The 21,764-nt window shown below is 42.9% G+C and overlaps 1 protein-coding gene across 1 annotated transcript; it reads left to right on the top strand.

Annotated features, from left to right (window-relative positions):
• The first annotated feature begins 16,759 nt into the window (after positions 1–16,759).
• On the top strand, positions 16,760–20,373 carry larp6a (La ribonucleoprotein 6, translational regulator a). Its single transcript, XM_036535754.1, has 3 exons — positions 16,760–17,162; positions 18,429–18,627; positions 19,170–20,373. Exons 1-3 carry the CDS (start codon positions 16,921–16,923, stop codon positions 20,289–20,291), a joined length of 1,563 nt encoding a protein of 520 aa, XP_036391647.1. The 5' UTR covers positions 16,760–16,920; the 3' UTR covers positions 20,292–20,373.
• Positions 20,374–21,764: the final 1,391 nt, after the last annotated feature.

Genomic DNA, 21,764 nt, shown 5'->3' with positions numbered 1-21,764 from the left:
AAATGGGATGACTAGCCTGAAGACACCATCTGAGTTTGTTTGTAAAGTTTGACCATGAAGCAGAACAGTTTCAATTCACCACAATCCCATACATGGAGGTAGAAAAGCAAAACCACCTTCTTTGACATTAATAATAAAATAGAGTCAGCCACCATTTCCTTCTCTGATAAATCTCTAATAACTTACTTCCCCACAGGGCATATAGGGATGCTTTCATGGTTTTCTACTTTGAGAGAGGACCATATAATAAGCAAATTTATTAAGGAAATGACTGCACACTCTGAAGGTAATAATAAGAAGCAATACTGTACATTTTCTCAGAATTATTGTCACATTATAAGCCCCTTGCCACTAAGCAAAATGATATCAGATCCCAAAGGCAATTTTCAGTCGGCCGAGGAATTTCACTATATCTAATAAAAAATAAACTTCCAACCATGTGTGTGAGAAGGACCCTGTAAGTGTACCCCATCACCAACTGCTAATGGTGATGAGAGGTGTTCCCATGTAGAGCTGGAATGTTAATGGCTGGGGCAGTAATGTGTGGACCCCAGGCTCTAGGGAGAGAAAGTGGCTGCTAATCCACAAGTTATCTGAGAGAGGGACATAGGATCTATAGATGAACAGGATCCTTTATTGGCTATAATGGAAATTCCAGAGTGTGTTCTCTTTTTACTTCTTTTTTTTTCTTACACATTAAACATCATGACAAATAAAGAATACCTGTGCTTCTCTGTAGATATCATTGATGATTGGTGAAAGATTTGAACCAGATAATGGGAATCTAGTGTGGACACCTGAGGATTTACACAGCTCTGTAAAAGTGCGCCACCCCCCAGAGTGTGAATATAGTGAAAGGTCCTGCTTTGTATTTCTAGGAACACAAGACGAAAGTGCCAGTAATTTGCTCTCGCTGCCCCCTGCAGGTTGTTCTAGTAGTCCACTTGACCTCAGCTCTGAGGGCGATGAAGTACCGTTACGTCGCTTCCATTCTCACTCCATTCTATCTCTTGTTTTTGATGCCTGCCATGTGACTGTGGCAAACTGTGCGAGCTGGTCCAGGGAGAGACGCTGCTGTAGGCTACTGGGCTATGCAGGGCTATGAGTGTGGACAGCCCAGGGCTGTTGTGCAGCAGCACCTCCAAACAAGCCTACAGGTTCTCCCACTGCTGCTTACATACAGAACAGAGCTGGCTCATTTGTCAATGCGCCACAGAGCAAAGCACACACTAATGACACTAAATCTCTCCTAAGCCACAGACAAAGATAAGCCACCTGCTCTGCATGTCTTTGTGGTTTCCTGGAATCTAGGACCATGTAACGTGTTGTACAGAGGTCCAACAAGACTAATGTTGTACACACTTTAATGACAGTAATTTTCTACCTATAAGTCATCTATTAATGCGTTTGCAAGTATGTTATATGTTAAGATTGTAATATAATTTCTTGCAGCTCTGTTTTAGAAACGAATTTGTCCTTTGGAAAAGATGTGATCATTTGGTAGACTGTGTGAAGACTAATTTAACCATAACTTTCTCTGGAGTGTTAACCCTCACAAATGAAGTCAGTTGGAGCAGTCATAATTATATTTTGAACTGACAAAAACATTTGGATTCTATGAAAGGAGGAGGAGTAGTTCTTGGAGAGAGAAATATGGTTTTGGACCTGGAGAGGAAGGAATATAGTTTTCTGACACATGGGCTGTCACAAGAGATCTGTAGATTTAGTGGCATGAATTCATCACTCTGTCTTTCTATTTGCGATACACTTCCTGTCAATTACATAAATTACTGCAAATGACTAGATTTTTAAGCCATTACCTGTACATCTTTCATGGCAATTTTGAATGTCTTTCTCTCTAATTTAAAACAATATTACATGTGTTTTGCTTACATCTCAATTAACTTTCCACTGGTTTATTTTCTTCGAGGTAAATATATCAAACTTTGCTGCTGCCAACCACACAATGCCAAGTTGACCGAGATTTCCTTGGAGACCCTCATATCCAGCTTCACCCTGGTTCCTCCCTGGTTTCAGTCACTATAGATTCACATCTGAGAAGCTCCATCCCTGATCTGAGACTTTGTTTTCTACTTTCTCATTCAACTTTGTTTTCATTAACACACACATTCTGTAGATGATTCAGCCTGAACACCATCAACATTTGTGTGACAGAGGGATTCTAGTTTTATGAAAACTACTGCAACCCTCTTAAAACTGAATGTTCACGTTTTATCTACTATTTGATAAATGTATACGTGCATTTTGTCTTCCTCAGTGGAGCCTGACAGCTGTGGTGATTCACAAATAAAAATCAGAAGAGTTCAGAATCTTAAGTCCTAATCCATCCTTTAATTACTAAAATAATATCAGTCTCTGTACTTAATCCAAGTCCCCTAGGCCAAAAATCATGCACAGAATCTAGATGTTATTCCTGACATCAAATAACATGACTCTGCTGAAATGGGACAAACACAGGCTGCCCTTCCAAAACTCAGTCATTTGAAGAATAAAATGACTGAAAAAATAAACTGAAAGGGAGAATTTGCCCCCCCCCCCCTTTTTTTTTACTGTAAGTGTGGCTGGAGGGAAATTCCTCCCTGGCTTTGTGCAGAATGCTACACAGATTAAGAGCATGATGTGTGGTATTATAAAGATATTTCATGAAGTACAAGCTCAGACCTGGAGGCTTCCTTGAGTATAGCACTTAAAAAAACAAAGATGTGCCATGCATGTACTGCATGTGTGTTTGATAAAACATCATATTAAATGCTTATTCATGCATTACAGTTAAAGAAAAGCCTAATAAAATGTCAAGGGTTCTGTGACTTGAGTTCAGTAATGCTTAATACAGTTCTCCAGCTTAGACTTATTTGCATGACTACATTCTCATGCCTAATGCCAATACACAAACACACGTCTAATTTGGCATCAGCAATGCCTTACTTGCTTCTTTTAACAAACTCAGAAGGCTGAAAAAAGCTGAAAAGAACACTTCAACAGAAAATCTGCTCCAACAAAACAGAATTTCACAAGAAGTATTCACAAGCCAATTATGCAAAAACGCATTTCTTACTGCAGCCAACCAGCCAAAGCCTGGTATCTCAATTTGTAAACTTACTGGCAAATTCACTGTGCATACAAAATTGCCAAATACTGGGATACAAAACAAAACCATTACAGGCTAAAATAATTATTACAGGCCACAAAGGTTAGGCCTACAACAGAACTGCGCTATACCTTGGTAGGGCAAAATACTATCTAATATCTATCTATCTATAGTCTATCTCTCAAACATTTGATTTAGAGGTATAGAGGTAGCTCACTCAAATGGTAACATAAGAAAACTGTATCAGTAAATTTCCAAGGCCAACTTCTTGACAGACTACATTCAGTGGAAGAGCTCTAACTTATTCTTCATTAGTATTTAATAGTGCTCGCCACTGCAGTTCCCCTGGTTCTTCACTCTGAATGTGGCACACATGGTCAGCTGGATATAGAATCAGCGGGTAGAACAACACTGGGCTGTGGGAAGAACAGGGTCATGTAGATATTATTACATGGTGATGCCGCAGCAACTGACTGCAGGGCCGATAACCCACGTCCATCAGTAGAGGAAGAGGCAGGCAATGAGGAGGTAATGAATGACTATGGCACTCTGCAGACACAGCACTTGTCAGACCTGTGTGGCCCTCACTGCCAGCTACCCACCCCATTCACTCAGCCACCTTGTAGCTTCCCGTGGCTGTGTTTTCCATGCCAAGCTCCATCTGCTCCCCATGTTTCCCTAGCTACGGCTACAAAGGGGGGTGGGGGAGGTGGTGGGTTGGTTGGAGAACAGAGCAGATCACCAAACCAGACAGGGCATTCACAGTCAAACCTAAGGAAGGAAGGCCTGAGAGATAAACAGTAAGGTGCTACCTGAAAAGCAATAACTGTACACCCAACTGAACACTTATGTGTTTCATTATGAAGATGTTTTTCACCAAAATGAATGTGAGGAGGACACATTCAAATGGGCAATGTCCCTGGCACAGTAACAGAATCTTCTGTTTTAGAATGGCTTAACTCCATCTGGCCATCCTTGGACAACTGGATCTGGGAGGCTGTGGAGCCTAATGCATTTTTACCATTGCAATCCAGTACTTCTCTTCCTATCTTTTTTATTCCACAGATATTTTCAAGCAGACAAGTCTGGAAAATCATCACTTAATGAATTCCTTATTTAACGCAGCCTGACGGTTAAATTACAAGCCATGACATAAAACAAAGTAATTACAGCCTAAAAATTTAGTTGTAACAACAGTTCTATCAAAATACATATGGCGATGATAAAGTAATAAAGAATTTAATTCATCATCACCATCATACCATGTCAAATGACAAAAGAATAATCAGATTTTCAGTGCGTTGAAACAATATGATTTACTGGCTTGGTTCTAAAAACTGGTTCACACTGAATGCTTCAGTATATCTGTCTCTGAGAACCACTATTCAAAAGTGATATTGTAAAGAAGCGATCTACTGAACAATCACCCTGCAGCAAAAATACCAAGGAAAGTATATTTAAGCCATTGCTGAAGTCCATAAAACAAAGCTAACAAAACACAAAGGGAAGCAATTACCCCTACACCCCTTTCGAAGGACCTTTGCCTCCTTCCCTGAACTAGTCCTGAATAAGCAGGTCTTCCCAAACAGACCACAGTTAGAAAAGCATTCTCCACAGTATGGGCGGCATGCTTCAAAGTGCCATGCTGGGTGCTAAAACGGGGCACAGCTGGTAGTCTCCTCAATATTCCAACATGGTGCCTCAGCAGGAGTGGGCAGAGAGGGCCTCCTCGTTGTATATTCAACTCAGGCTAAGCCCACCTAATCTCTGCGGGCAAAGGGAAATTGGAACGTCATGGAAAAGTCATTCGCTTCAATGTCATGCCCTCCTGAAATTCTTAGAGTTCATGGAGCCATCAGTGCAGCTGCCTTATACAGTTACAGCAGGGGGGATCTGTCCCAATTGGCCATGCCAGCATGTTTACATCAAAGACAGGGGATCATATGAGGCCATTAGCCTCCGTCCTAATCGCATGCGGGGAACAAAAAAAAAAGATGATGAATGAATGGCATGTGGTGGAATACATGCTAGTGGCGTGAACCCACAGCAAACATAATTACCGACTGTGGCTGCTGCAGTCCGAATACCCGCTAAGCCAGCTGTCACCAGAGAGCCTTGCCAATGACCCAGGTTTCACTGAGGGTGCCCTGGCCTGGGTAGACCTGCCATTCTGTGTGGCAGTGTATGATGAGAATTGTACTGTTTGTAGAGTACTGCTTCGACAACTTCACTTCATATATATATATATATATATATATATATATATATATACAGCATGGATTCAGGATAGTGTCTGATGGCTTCAGTCCCAGTAGGAGGACTGGTGTTGTTGAACATGTTACATCTGCTCTTACAATGAAAACACTGGGTGATTAAAATGTGCAAGTTCTGGAATGTAAATATTTCAAAGAGCAGGCATACAATTGGCATTGGTCGTTTTCAGTTGCAAAGTAATATCTTCATCCGAAAAAATTCTACAGGATAAATTCTACTGCAATACCTGTTAAGAGAATGCATAGACAGAGCAGGTACCTTCTCTTTCCTAGTCTCAGTCTTCACCTCTCTTTCCCACTCTCTTATTAGCATGAAGCACTAAGATTGGTGTGGTGCCTCAGATGAAAATTAGTGGTGCATTGAATGCTACTTCAAATGGAGAGGGGAAGAGAGAGAGGCAGAAAATCTTTCCAGTATCCTGTCCAGTTGCTGTATCATAACCAGATATGCAAAATGTGTAAAACATCAGTGATAAAAGAGAGCAAACGGAGAATGCCTATGGTAATGCTCTTATGGTGTATATGTGAGAACAACTACAGGCTTTCATTCAGACAATGGGTGGTGTGCACACTAATGTGTTTGAATTGCATAAGTCACTGAGAGTCTATACCTTACTAAAAGAGGCACGTCATCACTATGACACCATTTCACTGTTGCTGAAAACATGCTACATTTCAAGAGATATCCTGCTCGCAAGAGCAGTCATATACGCATGCAGATGTGCTCTTAGAGAGAGATCCGCTGCCGCAATATCAAGCCGGTAGCAGGGCATTTTTTATGGATGTGCACAATGTGTTCCTGTGAAAAAATAAAACCCAGGGAAACTGCTCCAGTGGATGATGGTAGCAACATTTTTTTTTAAATCAGTGCTGTTAAATTCGTGCTACACATCCAAATTAACACATGTTGTTTTTTTATAGACCTATATGTTTAACTATAAATGTAAAGTAAATGACTTTTTTCAAAGAATGACTCATGCCACCCTTTGAGCTTGTGTCATTCATATACATTATCTACACACTGAAACAATATCCAGGGCCTTTTTTCTGCTCCAGATAAGATTCAGAGACAAAGAGTCAAACTTTCCTGCAATTTGGTCACTTTTCATTTAGGATGTGTTAGGACTTTCATTTACGGTAAAAACCAAATTTCATGTGTATGTGGTAGAAAGTGCACAGTAATTTCCAGACATCCTTCAAACATGATTCCCCCAAGTAACTGAGCCATATGTTTAAACGCAGGTTCTAAGTAGTTTTTGTGACTGCTCCTCAAAGTGAGTCTTGTCGATAGAGTGCCTTCCAAAAATCCACTTGGCAGCTCACAATTATGAAATGCAAAACCATTTGAAAGCACCAGAACATTTCTAAATCTAGCTTGCTACTGTAATGAAAGGTCAGCAGCATAACCCTATAATGGAAGCTACAACAGGGTAAAATTGCTTGCAGGGTGGATTTTTCCTCCCCCTCTGTACCTTATAAAATGCTGTATCCCATTTTTAAAAGTGAAGTCTCAAGGAAATGCATTAGGGAGACAAATACAACAATGATAAATAAAGTATACATTTGCTATACTACAGTACGCTACAAGATAAATAGTTGCATTCAAAATATTTATCTAGTAGCATAAATGTGAGCCATAATATTAGGAAATATGAAGACAAATGAAGGACCAGTTTAAATAAATTCCCCACTGTTTATCAGATTTTATATGGCATTGCTTGTTGGTGAGAATCCTGTGTTGTATCAGCAGGGCATGAGAATCATGTTAAGCTCGTGTTCTTTTTTTATTGCATTATTAGTGTTAGAAAATGGCAGCAATGACAAAATATGAAGGAATTAAACAAAACAGCTGCACAGTAGATTTGTGAAAATCCAGGAAACCTCTATGCATGAGGCCAGTGGAGCACACCCACCCATACTTCTCCCACATTCACACACACACACACACGCACACGCACGCACGCGCACACACACACATGCACACACACACACGCACACACACACACACACACACACACACGCACACGCACGCACGCGCACACACACACATGCACACACACACACACACACACACACACACACACACATACACACACACCTCTCTAGAAGATCCCTGCAGCAGAGCTCACCAGGGTGTAGATGGAGCCGTAAGGAAGCAGGGATGAAACAAATCCAGGAGTCCAGGCCTAGCAGGTTCTCCACTCTGGAGATACCATTTCCTACTAAATTCCACACAGACACATCCCCACAAAGTTCGTACCAGCAAAACCAGTTCTCAGTCTTTGCCATCTGAGGTGAAGAACATATGTACTGATACCTGTCGAGGACAAGAGTTAAATCTGTTCTTTTTATTGAAATGAGCAAAACAGTCCCTGCATGCAGTGGGGTTGTCTGGCAGAGCGGTCCTCACTCTTGCACATCCCTTAGCAGAGAACCTCTGGGTGAAATGCAAAGTTTGAAGTAACTGTCTAGTTTGACTGTGATGTATGGTAGTATACTTGGCTTCACTTGTTTGGTCAGGCTGCACAAGTTAACTTGCCATAAGGCTTGGATAGTGTTATTCTCACACTCACTGGTCTGGGAGTGTTGTTAGCACAGTCTGACAGTGTTGCCCTTTCAACTTGAATGGTTACACTTCTGTTCTTTTTTCCTGGAAGTCACTCTGGATAAGAGGGTCTGCTAAATGGATGTAATGTAATGTAATGTAATGTAATGTCATTTGCATTTCCCCTGGTAAAATAATGCAGGAAAGCCCAGTCCTATGGCACACATCAGTTCCTTCAAGCACACTCTCGTCAGTTGCACTTTACCCTTCTAGGACCCCTCCTCAGTCACAAACATCCAGCAAAATCATTACTTTTCAGGTCATTACTCTGAAATCTCTGTTTATGTTCCTGCCAGTTTATTCTAAACCTCAATGATAAATATAAAACTGTGCAAAAAAACAAAGCATTACACAATGTGAATGAAGTGAAGCATACTGGGAACATTTTTTTGGTTCTGTATTAAGATTGAAAGTGTATTTCCAAATAACATTATGACAGCCACTGACTCACTGTAAAACACAGAGCAAGCCAAAAGCTTGATAGTTTGCATACCATAGCAGAGAGGACTTGAGGAGCCCATTGTTAGAATGAAAGTTTGCATTACGCACACATTACCGACTTGGCTGTAATGAGAGACAACAGGCGTGCAACCTACTCTTACAATGTTGTGTTATGACTGAGTTCTTCAACTGCCACAGTGCATGCAGGTGGCAGCATACACATGCCAATTGTACAGCTGCATTAGATTTCTGCAATGCCTCTGAATATTAGTGCTGGACAGCACTCAGAAAAAGAAAGTCTTGGGGAAACTGGGGTAATTAGAGAAGGGTAGTAACTTTATTATTATTGCACTGAAATTAAGGTTCCAGGCACACTGTTTCACAAAGATGTGAAGGCTGGAGGAGTGACCCACACTTCCAATGAGGTTCCTAAACACTTTTCATCCACAACTCATCGGGGAATCAAATGAGTACACATTACTTTGTAGAAAAAAGTGAGACTGAATGACAGCGTTAGGGTGCAGGAAAAACACTTGACTCTCTGTCAAGAGTCCTAAAATGATTTTGTGAAAAAATATTACAACATAATATGTAATCCCAAATTTAAGGAATATATTTATAACATATGTTGGAGCAAAAATGCACGCAAGATTGTCACGTTTATACATGTAATTTTATGTATGGATTATAGAATCCATATAGAATAACATTGCATATATTGTAAAAATACATTCTAATATGTACAGTGGTCATAAAATTTCATTTTTCCTCTTCTTGGATTACACTTGAAAGGGAAATAAGTTCTAACCCTCCAATGAAATTTTGAATGAATTGATTTTTTTCAACCAGTGACTTTATAACTATGCATATATTCTTTACATCACACAATTCATGCTTCATTTTGTGTTGAAATATGTGCCTTTCTCACGTTATTTTATTTAGTCATAATTCTTCTTCATTCAGCATCTTCAAATCATTTATTCTTCTGATGTTACAACATTAAAACTACCACTATTCTCCCACCACTCAACCTACCCGATCATTTTATCTCATTCTGGAATATCTCAATGTGACATTGCAGCCCATTATGGAGGGTCAATCTGTTGGGTACATCTTAAATATGTTACTGTGTTGCCCTTCTCAGATAATCCTTATCATTACTTTACACTACATTACATTCATTTAGCAGATGATCTCATAAGACTTCCAGTAGAAAAGAACATGTGTCCGTTCAAGTTGATTGAGCAACAGCGTCAGCCCGGGCTAACAACACTCCCAGACCAGTGAGTGTGAGCATAATACTATTCAAGCCCTACTACAAGTTAACTTTTGCAACCTGACTAGACAAGTAAAGCAAAGTATACTATAGTCACCTGATCACAGAGTCCAAAACACACTGTGATAATACACATAAAATAAACAACAAGTAATACAAGTAACAGGTGTTAGGGGCAGGGATTGAGATGGAACCAAGATGCAGTCTGAAGAGGTGGGTCTTCAATCTGTGTCGGGGGATGGCCAGTGATTCTGCTGTCCTAACCCCCATGAGGAGTTCATTCCACCACTGAGGGACCAGTGCAGACGGGGATCATATATAAGAGGAGCGACCCAATTGGGGTGGGACAGTGAGCTGCCCCATGATTGCAGAACGTAGTGATCTTGACGGAACATATGGTTTGAAGACTGACTGTAGGTATGAGGGAGCTGTCCCATTCACTGTCCTGTATGCCAGCACCAAGGTTTAGAACTTGATGCGAGTAATAACAGGAAGCTGAATGAAGTGAAGTGAGGACTACTATGACTACATTTAGGGAGGTTGTAGACCCATAGTCATGCAGATGCATTCTGGATTAGTTGTAGAGGTCTGATGGCCCAGGCAGGAAGACAAACAAAGAGGGAGTTACAGGCATGAGAAGACCAGGGCCTGAACTAGGAGCTGCGATGAATACATAGTAAGGTAGAGGTGGATTGTTCGGATGTTGTACAAAAAGAACCTGCAAGCCCAACTCACCGATGCAACCTGAGAGGAGAAGGATAGTTGGCTATCAAGCGTTACACCCAGGCTTTAGACAGTTCTATTGGTAATAAGGCTTGTAGAGTCTAGGTTGAAGGAGAGGTCTTGAAATGGGGAGGACCTAGGTGGGATGTAAAGCATCTTGGTTTCAGCCAGGTTAAGCTTTAGGCAGTGGACCACCATCCACTGTGAGATATCCTTCAGAGATATCCTGTGTACCCCACATGCCCTGTATGCACCTCCGACTCTCATTCTTTCCCAGCTGAGGACACCAGGGTGAAGGGACTTGTCAGAATTTATCATATGCAAATTCATCTTCTTAATTCAGCACAAACATTGCATCCTGGGAAACAAATTAGATGCACTTCAGTAGACTGTTCTATGTGTAGTTACAATATAAAGAAACATGCAGAGGGTTGGCCTGATCATTAGTGTTTATCAAGATACTGTTGTATGAATGAGGTTTTCACAGAACTATCTACAAGAAGCAATTAGGAGATAAATAACAAGCAAATGACTTAAAAGTCACAGCATAAACCTCCAATACACAGAGAGCAGTTGGCTGTAGAGTGATATGGTTGAAACTTCAGACCCCCCTATCCAAAAAATACTGGATAGCAAATTACATAAAATGACTAAATTACTGAAAATTACTCTCTTTTTCCAGGTTCTGCTTGTGCGACTTCAGGGCCAACTACAACCTCTTCTCCTTAAATGGTTTTCAAACGCAGGTGACTCCAGTCTCCCGTACTACTGACTGTCTGTTGAAGTGAAACTCTTTAAAACCAGTAACACCACAAATCAACTCAGCCCTGAAATGTGTATGAAATTACAAATTTAAAAAATGTAATGAAAGATGACCCTGTACAAATGTTGTTTTATACACTATGGTGAATGCTGCAGGGCATCTTTGCAGAGCTAAACCTGGAGAGATGGAGAGAAAAGCCAATCCAGGATTATGTGCTGAGAGAATTTTAGGGAGAAGTTTTTAGGTACAAATAGAAATCAAACAGGGAAATGACTAATAGCTTGTTTGTGTTTTACTGCTAAACAATGTCTTTTGCTATTAGCTGTTCCAGGTCTGGTGCATTGTACTCTATGATGTTAATTAAATATCCATTCACACAGGCCTGATGGGTTAGTACAATAGCAAGAAAATGCTTTTCTTCACCAGCTCAATAGTGCGAAGCAGAGGTTATTTCAAATGTGTTTTCAAAAAAAAAAAGATAAAACATGAGAAACACGAGACACTCCCAATTACAGACACGTGCAAATGTAAAATTATCTGTATAATGTAATGGCTGTGTGATTCTCTGTACTGACATGAAGAGGCTGGCTGGACTGCAAGCATCCTTTTGTCAGTAGCGTTCTGGGATGCATGTCTCCCAGAGAGCACCACGGAAACACAAACCAGGACTGTTTTTGTTTGTTTGTTTTTAAAGAAAGGTGTTCTACAATGAGTTCCGAAAAGAAGAAAAAATGTATCATAGATCTAGTCCAAACCCAAGAGTTTAGCATGGAATCCCTGTGGCATTCCACAGTTTGAAACTTTAATCTTCTGTTTAGCTCTTTAAAGTAAGGGGATTTGGGATTTTCATAAAGGAAGTGCAGAGATCATCCATCTGCTGGAATGTTTAAAAATATGATTTGCTTGATGCAGACACATCCCTAGAACTTACAGAAACCTATAAGTAATCAAAACGGAAATATGTCTAAATACCATATTGCTGTGACTGCAGACATATTAACAGTTACAGTCATGTGTCTGTGAGTGTAAGTAATTGCATTACAGTCAATGAAGATGCTGCAGTACAGTCGATGAAGATTAGGACATTGTGCTCTGATCTGGCAGGTACTCTTCATTTCTAAATGGATTTTGCTGCCACCATCTGGTAAGAGCTAATTCTTTTACCCACACCGCTGCTGTGTCCCCTACCCTACTAAGAAACTGCAAGGGACACTGCTTCTCTGTGAAGTGTGTGTGTGTGTGTGTTTGATGTATGGGATGTATGGTGGGGGGCATAGTGGAACATAGTAAAATAGTACATAGTACACTGACCTGGAATTCTTCATGTGAAGAATTCTTCTTCTGTGTCTCAGTCTATCAGCAAGCAAACAGATGTGTTCACCAGAGTTCACTGTATCCCTCCTGGGACAGGTAATCGAAATCACCAAACACATTACCAAATATGGCTAAAGGTTATCCTATATTTGTTTTCCATGACAGATGTGTTCTGTGTATCAGTATGAGATGGTTGCCTTTGTGGCAAGAGTTAAGAGGATTAGACCAATCTGCAAAATGTCTCATGGGCACAAACAGGACACATGCTGGTCAGACAGTGGGATCAACATAATTTGGCCTGTTGTGATTAACTGTGTATAGGGAATTGGCCAATCAGAATTCTTTGGGGCACGCCAGTTTTTTTTTTTATGTTGTCACTGACTCCATAGTTCTGCTGCATGGGACAGAGGCAATGCATTGCACTTATCAGTTACTCTTCATCTTCAACATTCAACTCAGGCAAGTGTAAAATAACACAAAACTAAAGCGGCGAAGAGACCATGTTGAGACCTCTGCATTGCTAAATTGCGCCCACTCTGATTTCCTCAGAAAACATGAGTGTTAACATGTCAAACACGTCCTGATAGGTCCTACACAGGTGCCTCAAAATTCCAAAAAAAAACCACATTCCCTCACCAGTGAGCCACACTGTTGCTGACTACTGTCACTATAGAAGTATAAGTACACAACCCAGGAATATCAAGGATATTGAAATTGGTCCTTTTTAGAGAGTATAATATATGCAATCACAGTTTTTACCTAACCAACAAATGTTTTGTTGATGCCTTGTCATTTAGGAACATCCAAACGTCACAGCTATCCTATCATAAATTATTATCTACTTTGCAGCAAAGCGGAAGTAAAAATAATTTTTGCATTAACATACACTATATGGCCAAAAGTATGTGGACACCCCTCTTAATTATTGAGTTCAGGTATTTCATATTTCACAAATTGTTAACAAGTGGATAAAATCAAGCACATAGCCATGCAATCTAGATAGACAAACCTTGGAAGTAGAATGGGTCATACTGGAGAGATCAGTGACTGTCATAGGATGCCATCTCTGCCCTGCTAGATCTGCCCCGGTCAACTGTAAGTGCTATTATTATCAAGTGGAAGCGTCACGAAGCATTAGACCACTCAAACTTACATAGTGGGACTGCCGAGTGCTGAAGCACGTAGCACATAAAAAATTACCTATCCTCTGTTGAATCAGAGTTCCAAACTGTCTCTGGTTGCAACATCAGCACAAGAACTGTGCGTGTGGAGCTTCATGAAATGGGTTTCCATGGCCGAGCAGCTGCACATAAGCCAAACATCACTATGCGCAATGCCAAGCGACGGCTGGAGTGGTGCTAAGCACACTGCCACTGGACTCTGGAGCAGTGGAAACACTTCCTCTGTAGTCATGAATCACACTTCACTATCTGGCAGTCTGATGGATGTATCTGGGTTTGGCGGACGCCAGGAGAGCGCTACCTACCGGAATGCACAGTGCCTACTGTAAAGTATGGTGGAGGAGGGATAATGGTTTGGGGCTGTTTTTCAGGGTTTGGGCTAGGCCCCTTAGTTCCAGTGAAGGGTAACATTAATGCTACAGCATACAAAGGTATTTTAGAGTAGACAATTGTATGCTTCCAAGTTTGTGGCAACAGTTTGGGGAAGCTCCTGTCCTGTTCCAGCATGACTGTGCCCCTGTGCACAAAGCAACGTCCATAAAGACATGGTTTGACGGGTTTGGTGTGGAGGAACTCCAGTGGCCTGCACAAAATCCTGACCTCAGCCCCACTGAACACCTTTGGGATGAATTAGAACGCCGATTGCGAGCCAGGCTTTCTCGTCCAACATCAGTGCCTGACCTCACAAATGCTCTTTTGGCTGAATGGGCACAAATTCCCACAGACACACTCCAAAATCTAGTGGAAAGCCTTCCCATAAGAGTGGAGGCTGTTATAGCTGCAAGGGGGGGGGGGACTCCATATTAATGCTCATGGGATATATAATGCAATAGGATATAATGCAAAGAGATATCTAGATTTAAGAGTTTAGGCATTTGTCATTATGAAATCCCCTCCAGTCTTCTCAAAAAAGGAAGATATGCACTCAGACCCTAATTACAGGCTTGTGATCTGAGTAGGGTTGGGTATCGTTTGGGTTTTTTCCGATACCAGTGCTAAAGCGATACTTTTAATACGGTACCGGTGCCTAAACCGATACTTTAAAAAAGCACAAAACGACGGTAGACATTAAAGGACGGCTTTTTTATTGCTAAGGCAAATTTGAACTTGAAATTGAACAACATATTAACTGTTAACAGTTTAAAGTATACTTAAATATATAAATAAATACAAAACACTTAACAAATGTTCGCATTGTTAGCACATATTTTCACTCTTTATCTTTTGTTTCTATTGACGACATGGAAGCAACATAGCGCTGTTGCTGTGATATCAACAATACAAGTGGCGTTTTTTCCCCGGAAGCATTTCACATGGCCTCGGAAAAGTGGAGTTGTGCTCCAGTATCAGATATGAACAAAAGGGAAAATATAGAAGAAACCTAGCGCCTTAACAACCCTTTGGCACGTAACTTATTTTATATGCTATGTAGCGGCGTGTTACCTTATGTGGTTCGTTGTGTTTTCATTAGCGGTATTAAGCTTCTCACAGTTTTCAGTTAGCATTTGCTATATTTTTAATGTTAAATCGCTGTTTCCTCAAAGCTAAAATTAGCTATAATTTCTCCAATCTAGTGTTCTAATCGCACCGGTTTTAGCATACGCGCTAAACAGCTAAGTACACTGGTTTGACCATATGCGCAAAAGGGTTAAGTGGCACCGAAATGAGGGACCGAAATCTGCATTGCGATTCGGTCCTGTAGATACCGGTAGTGTAGGAACCCTAGACCTGAGGCACTGCCAGTGTGGTTCACCGATCCAACAAGAAAAGATCTGCACCTGCATAAGTTCTGTTCTTTCACCTGCTGGGTTGGAGGACTCTCTCCCTGTGTCTGGTTGAGCCACTTATCTCTGCCAAAAGCGCTGGTTCTGCTCTCACACAGAAATGAGACCTGGTAGAGGAGGACAACCGGTTTGAGTTCCTCAGACCATGTGCCTGTCTGTCTGCAGAGATATGCCTTCACTCCCTGCTGGCTCACTTTGAGAGGTACTCCCAGCACAATGGCCATCAGCCAGCCTGGGCCCTCTGGTGCAAGGGAGTGAGTCACTCCACCAGCAGGGTGCCTCGTGCCAGTTGGGAGGAGCCATCGTTCATATTTGACTTGGCATTTCCGTCAGCTATGCACGGTTTGCAAGGGCACGGCAAAGGGGATGTAATGGCTCCATCCCTCATCCATGACATTCCCCCTACTGGGTTTGGGGCTGAGAGGGTCGATGATGTGATAAACTGTAAATGCAGACAACGTGTAGGCTACTCCTTTTTTTTTTTGTTAATTAATCATTGCAGCAGAAATTAAGCCAATTAATGGCTGAGATATGTTTTATCAATCGACAGGATTCAACAGCTATCATGTACATCATTCTAAAACACCACGAACGTGATTCGATTGTTATATTATGTTACTAGAATAACTGGTAACATACAGTGACATACTGTGTCGTGAACTCGAGTGTATTAAGTCCCTCTGCACGAACAAATCCTTCAACAACCCCATCCGCCTTAAATGATAAAGCCTGTTATCCAATTTGCAGTTCGAGAAAACTGTATGTGGGTCGCTCGCATTAATTGGCACATTCATTTGTCCCGATTGCAGTGTTCTAACCATAAATTGAGGAACTGCTCCCCATGCGCCACATAAACACAAGTGAGAAAGCGGCCACTTCACTGAATCAATAAATAAACGATAACAAAGGAGAAGGAAAATACACGCGCTGGTCCATACGTTTCTCTCTCGCTCTCTCTCTCCCTCCCTCTATCTCTCTCGCTCTCTCTCTCCGCTCTCTCCACTGGCTTCAGTTGGGTTTTTGCTGGTGGATTGAGGATGAGTGCGGAAAGACGCAATGGTCCAATCCCAGAGCTCGATTCAAAGGAAGAAAGCCTCTTACGGACCAGGAAGTCAGCGCACACGACGCTTTCATCCACTCCTCTTCCCCTGTTCCAAACTGCGTCTCGCTGCCTGCTAGCCCCTCCCCGCCCCAGGACTCTACGTGGGGTAGAATTGGGGAGCTGTGGCAAGCTTTTGGAGCGCATCTTTGGAATCACCCTCACTTATTCAGCAGCGTCGCTGGCCAAAGCGTCGGCCGTTATTTGCTCCGTGTTCTCTCACCTGCAAATCGACTGGCGAGTGAGAGAAGAAGCGAGCAACGCTATTATCTCTGATACAACCCAGAGTGTACTCGCTTCTGAAGAAGAGGAGGTGAAAAAATTGACAACAGAAAGGTTCATTCCAGTCAGCATGAGCGCGGCGATGGAGTTGCCTTGCCCCGTGAAATCCTTATCGGATTCGTCCAGTCTGACATCTGAGGAACAGGCAACGGAGGACCCACAGCTGCAGGCTATGCGGACTCAAGTAAAGATAACTGTTGCCATCCAGGCAGCAGAGGACGATGAGCCAGATGTAGAACTCTCCTCAAACTACTTAGATTTCCTTGGGGGCAGCTGTAGCGAAGACGAAGCCGCAAGACTTTATAAAAACAGGTAATTTAGCTATACTAGTTAATTAATGCCCCTAAACCTACATTTGGCTGCCCGTGAGGCAACGGAGTTCATTGCAATTATGTCAAACGTGTGTTATTCTGTACTTCGAAAGTCTAATTTATATAATAATTGTGGAGTCTAAACTGGATTACGATTTGGTAGTGTAGTCAAGCGGACTGCTTGGAAACCTTGTGACATTATCCACCTGTGGTCATGTATTGTAATCCCACTGACGCAAAACTGTGCGACCTGTCACCTCGAGAATTCATGACACCTTCAGACCTGTTGCTCTAATTCCCGTGCGTCATGCCCTGCTATTTTTGCTCTTTGTAATGCTGAAGACCATGATCCGTTGGTAGCGATTCTGTTTTGAATGACTGCTCATAATGTGGTTGTCTCAGACAACGTGCAGAGAGGGCTCCGGATAATTCGCGCCAATGTCTCATTCCCATTAAATGTAGCCTATTATGTTGAGAGTGCTTAATCAAATAGTAAGCAATTCGCAGGAAATGCATATATCACATTCGTTAGTTACTTAGGTTGTGTTTGTTAATGCACACTTGGGGTCCTGCTGGGAAACGTACAGAAACGCTCGGGACAGAGTCGGTACGAGTCGCGCTCATGCAGTGGCGCATGCGTATGAGTATTGACTGCCTTTTGTTGACGGGTTTCCCGTAATCTGTGAGTATTATAGTAAAATGCCCCTGTTGGATGTGACATGCCAGAGTACTCCCATAATGGCCCGCTGCAGGTAGTGAACCCGGCAGAGGGGTGGTGAGTCATCCACACTTCTGTAAAATCCCTGCTGCTAGCAGCACTTACGTTAATATTATCAGCTCAGTCTAACCTGTTTGCCCATGCATTTTATGTAGATTTTTGGGAAAGGCAGATTGTTTCGGGTTTAGTGATGGCCAGCCCTGGTTCTGAATAGCCCTGCTCTGTGGGTTTGAGGCAGTCTGATGTGTGGGGCAGAGAGTATGCGAGGGAGCCCTCTATATTGGTGGAATCTTGACTGTTCAGTTTGTAGCCTTGACACACCCCGCTGTCAGTTCTGGGCGCTGTGTTGTGTGAGGTCACCTGTCAGATTTCGTGTGCTGTGTCAGCAATCTGTTATAAAAACACCAAGAATGCTGGCTCAGATCTTTCTTACTGGCTGCTAGGGCATGTTTCAGGGGGCTGCTCCTTTTGCTGAAGGCTAACTCCTGTCTGGTGTCATGGTAAAGTGCTGTATCTGTGGTCTGGCAACCTCTCCCTCTACACAAACAGTGGTGTCGGCACAAGTGGAGGAGAGTTGGACGAAGAAAGCTGGCAGCCCCCTGACCCAGAGCTGATGGAAAAGCTGGTGACGCAGATTGAATATTACATGTCTGATGAGAATCTGGAACATGACGCTTTCCTGCTCAAACATGTCCGCCGTAACAAGATGGGCTTTGTCAGCGTCAAGCTGCTCACCTCATTCAAGAAGGTATGTTTACTTATAGACTGCTCCATCATGTTACACCAGGAGGGAGATTTCTGTGACTAGATGGCTATAATCAAATGTTGGGCGTGTGTTTGCACATTCTGAAGCTCATGGGGATTTCCACATCACAGAAACTCATGTATGTGTGTGAATGTGCCACCTAGTTGCTTAAATGTATAAATTTACAATGGCTGTTCTGATTTTGTCAAATAAATATCCAGTCTTGTCGGTCTTGTTTCCTTTTCAGTTTCTAGGTCTTAGGGACAAGATTTGCATTTCTCTTTTAAAACCTGTGAAGCCATATTGAGCTTTTGAAAGACATTTCTAGACAGCCATAGATTGATGGGATACAAAGATTTACTGTTGCAATAATTTCGGATGATGTACTACATATAAAACATACCAGTGTTAAGCAGAAAGCAGCAGAAGCCATCAATGAAGACAACTTCCTCAGTTCCAGGAAACATGATAAAGAGGAAGTTTCATGAGATCCTGTTGCATATTGTCTAGCATTTATGACCTGTTTTTTATTTGTATCTCTGTAGGTGAAACACCTGACACGAGATTGGAGAACAACAGCATATGCACTGCGGCAGTCAAAACTGCTTGAGCTGAATGACGAGGGGCGTAAGGTGCGCCGGCTTCAGCCGGTGCCTGTGTTTGCTAGCGAGAATCTGCCCAGCCGCATGCTACTCCTTAGCGAACTGCAGCGCTGGCCTGAGCTGGGCGTGGCACTGGAGGGCGGGGCAGGGGATGGGGGTGATGGGGGTGGGGGGGCACAGCAGGAGCGCCTCATGGAGCTGCTGCTGAAGGCTTTTGGAGCATACGGCCACATCGCCTCTGTGCGGATACTGAAGCCTGGGAAGGACTTGCCACCCGACCTGAAGAAGCTGAGCAGCCGCTACAGCCAGCTGGGCTCTGAGGAGTGTGCCATTGTGGAGTTTGAGGAGGTAGAGGCTGCTATGAAGGCACATGAGGCTGTGGTGGGTGAGGAGGAGGGGGAGAGCACACTGGGGGTTAAGGTAGTCCTAATTGGCACAAAGCCACCTAAAAAGAAGATGCCCAAGGAGCGAGCACACGAGGAAGGGGGGATGCGCAAGAGTAGGTCCCTGAACCTTCGAGTGAGAGAGCTGCAGTACCTGGGAGACGAGTCTACCTGTAGCTCATCAGAGGCAGACAGCAATCCCACCTCACCTCGGGTGGTCCGCAAGACCCAGTCCCTCAACAAGCTGAGCCCCACGGGAGGGGGCTTCAGTTTCATGCAGAACAATCACCTGAGCCCTGGGGTGTCTCCACGCTCCAGCCCCTGGTCCAGCCCTCGCGTCAGCCCACGTGCCAGCCCTTGCCCTCAACGCAAAACTCTCCAAGTCCAAAAGTCTCCCCTAGCCAATGAAGGCTGGCTGAGCCCAGAGCCTAGTCGCCGCTGGGCAGACTACTCCTCAGACAGCAGCGTGACGCCCTCAGGCAGCCCCTGGGTGCAGCGGCGACGCCACGTGGTCTCTATGGAGAGTAGCCCAGTGGGCAGCCCGATGCTGGGCCGTAAGATCCAGAACGCAGACGGGTTGCCACCTGGAGTGGTGCGTTTGCCGCGTGGGCCTGATGGTACCCGTGGTTTCCACAGTGCCTTGGTAGGAGGGCGGGGTAAGCCTGCAGCCACCAACACCTGATCTAGGTGTTACACCCCGTACCTTGTACGCTTCAGTCACAGTCAACATACAGTGCTGCAGAGAGAACTGAACCCCCATGAACTCTCCCACCCTTAACTAGCAAGATGATAAAATATTTGAATGCCAGTTTCTAATTTAATTTAGTTCATCTTTGTGAAAAAATATGTATGTATATGTACAAGTTATTTGGTTTGTAAGCTGTGATATTTCATTTGTGATCATTGACAATGTATATGTTGTATGCTGTTCCTACTGCAGGAGAACTTAGTATTGGTTTCTGTGAAATCCTTGATGTTAAATGCTTCCTAGCGGTAAATGTCACAGCAGTAAGAGGAGGTTTTCCTGTTGGTTTTGAGGTGTTCACACAGGCAGGGGATGGCAGGAGGCACTTTTACTCCCTTGTTTAAAAATGTCTTGTCTTAATTGTGCATAACAGATCACGTGAAACATTTTGTCAGTGGACATTGTAAAAGTGGAAACAGTAGACCGAACTGTAGACCAGTGATTCACTGTGGAAAGCACACGTGGTGTTGCTGTGAAGTCAACACTGCAGGCCTTTTGTCACTTGTCTGTGCATACTCCAAAAAGCAGTCAATGGACTTGCTCTTTGTGAACAGTGGCCATAAACCCCCCCCCCCCCCCCTCCCATTTGCACACTGATAAAAGATCCTTATTTTTCTTTTACCATAATTCACATTTTAGTTTTTAATTTGGGGTTTGATTTCCCTTATGCCTTGAAAGTCTCAGAAATGGTGTTGGTACATAGGATCAAGCTCCACTTTGGCAGGAGTTAGTGCTTCCTGTAAATGTGGCAATTGGGGGAAATAGGGGGGTGTGTGTGTGCAAAGGTAGTCCTGGGTCTTTGGATGTGCTGGAGCAATGGAAATGTATCTTCTTGTACAAATAAAGCACTAAAATGGCATTTCACCTGATTGACTTGGCGACACATTTTCCTTAATGTTGTCATGGGCAAATGAGACTTCAGGGCCATCCACTGGGCGACAGTGTAGCATAGTGGTTAAGGAGCAGGACTTGTAACCAAAAGGGTGCCGGTTCGATTCTCTACCGGGGCGCTGCTGCTGTAACCTTGGGCAAGGTACTTAACCCACAATTGCCTCAGTAAATATCCAGCTGTATAAATGGATAGCATTGTAAAGAACGGTAACCTATGTAAGTCGCTCTGGGTAAGAGCGCCTGCTAAATAATGTAATGTAATCCAGAGAAAACATATGGTAGGTAGCTATCTGTTTGTGGGTTTAAAATCCTGGTATGTGTTCTGTCATTTGTACACTTTATTCATTGCCCAATGGGGGATTTCTAACTTTGAATGGCATGTTGGAAGGTTCAAGCATTAAACAATCCCATCAACTAATCCATGGCTACACTACATTCAAGTACTGCAGTGGTACTTGTGATAATCAATGCATGAGAGCCTTGAAATGTCTTTTGCAGTGCTGTAATGGTTTTCTCCCT

The sequence above is a fragment of the Megalops cyprinoides genome, chromosome 8 (assembly GCF_013368585.1).
Source record: "Megalops cyprinoides isolate fMegCyp1 chromosome 8, fMegCyp1.pri, whole genome shotgun sequence".
Classification (NCBI taxonomy): domain Eukaryota; kingdom Metazoa; phylum Chordata; class Actinopteri; order Elopiformes; family Megalopidae; genus Megalops; species Megalops cyprinoides.
The sequence above is the reverse complement of the archived record's forward strand: the minus strand, read 5'-3'. Positions and strand labels throughout refer to the sequence as shown.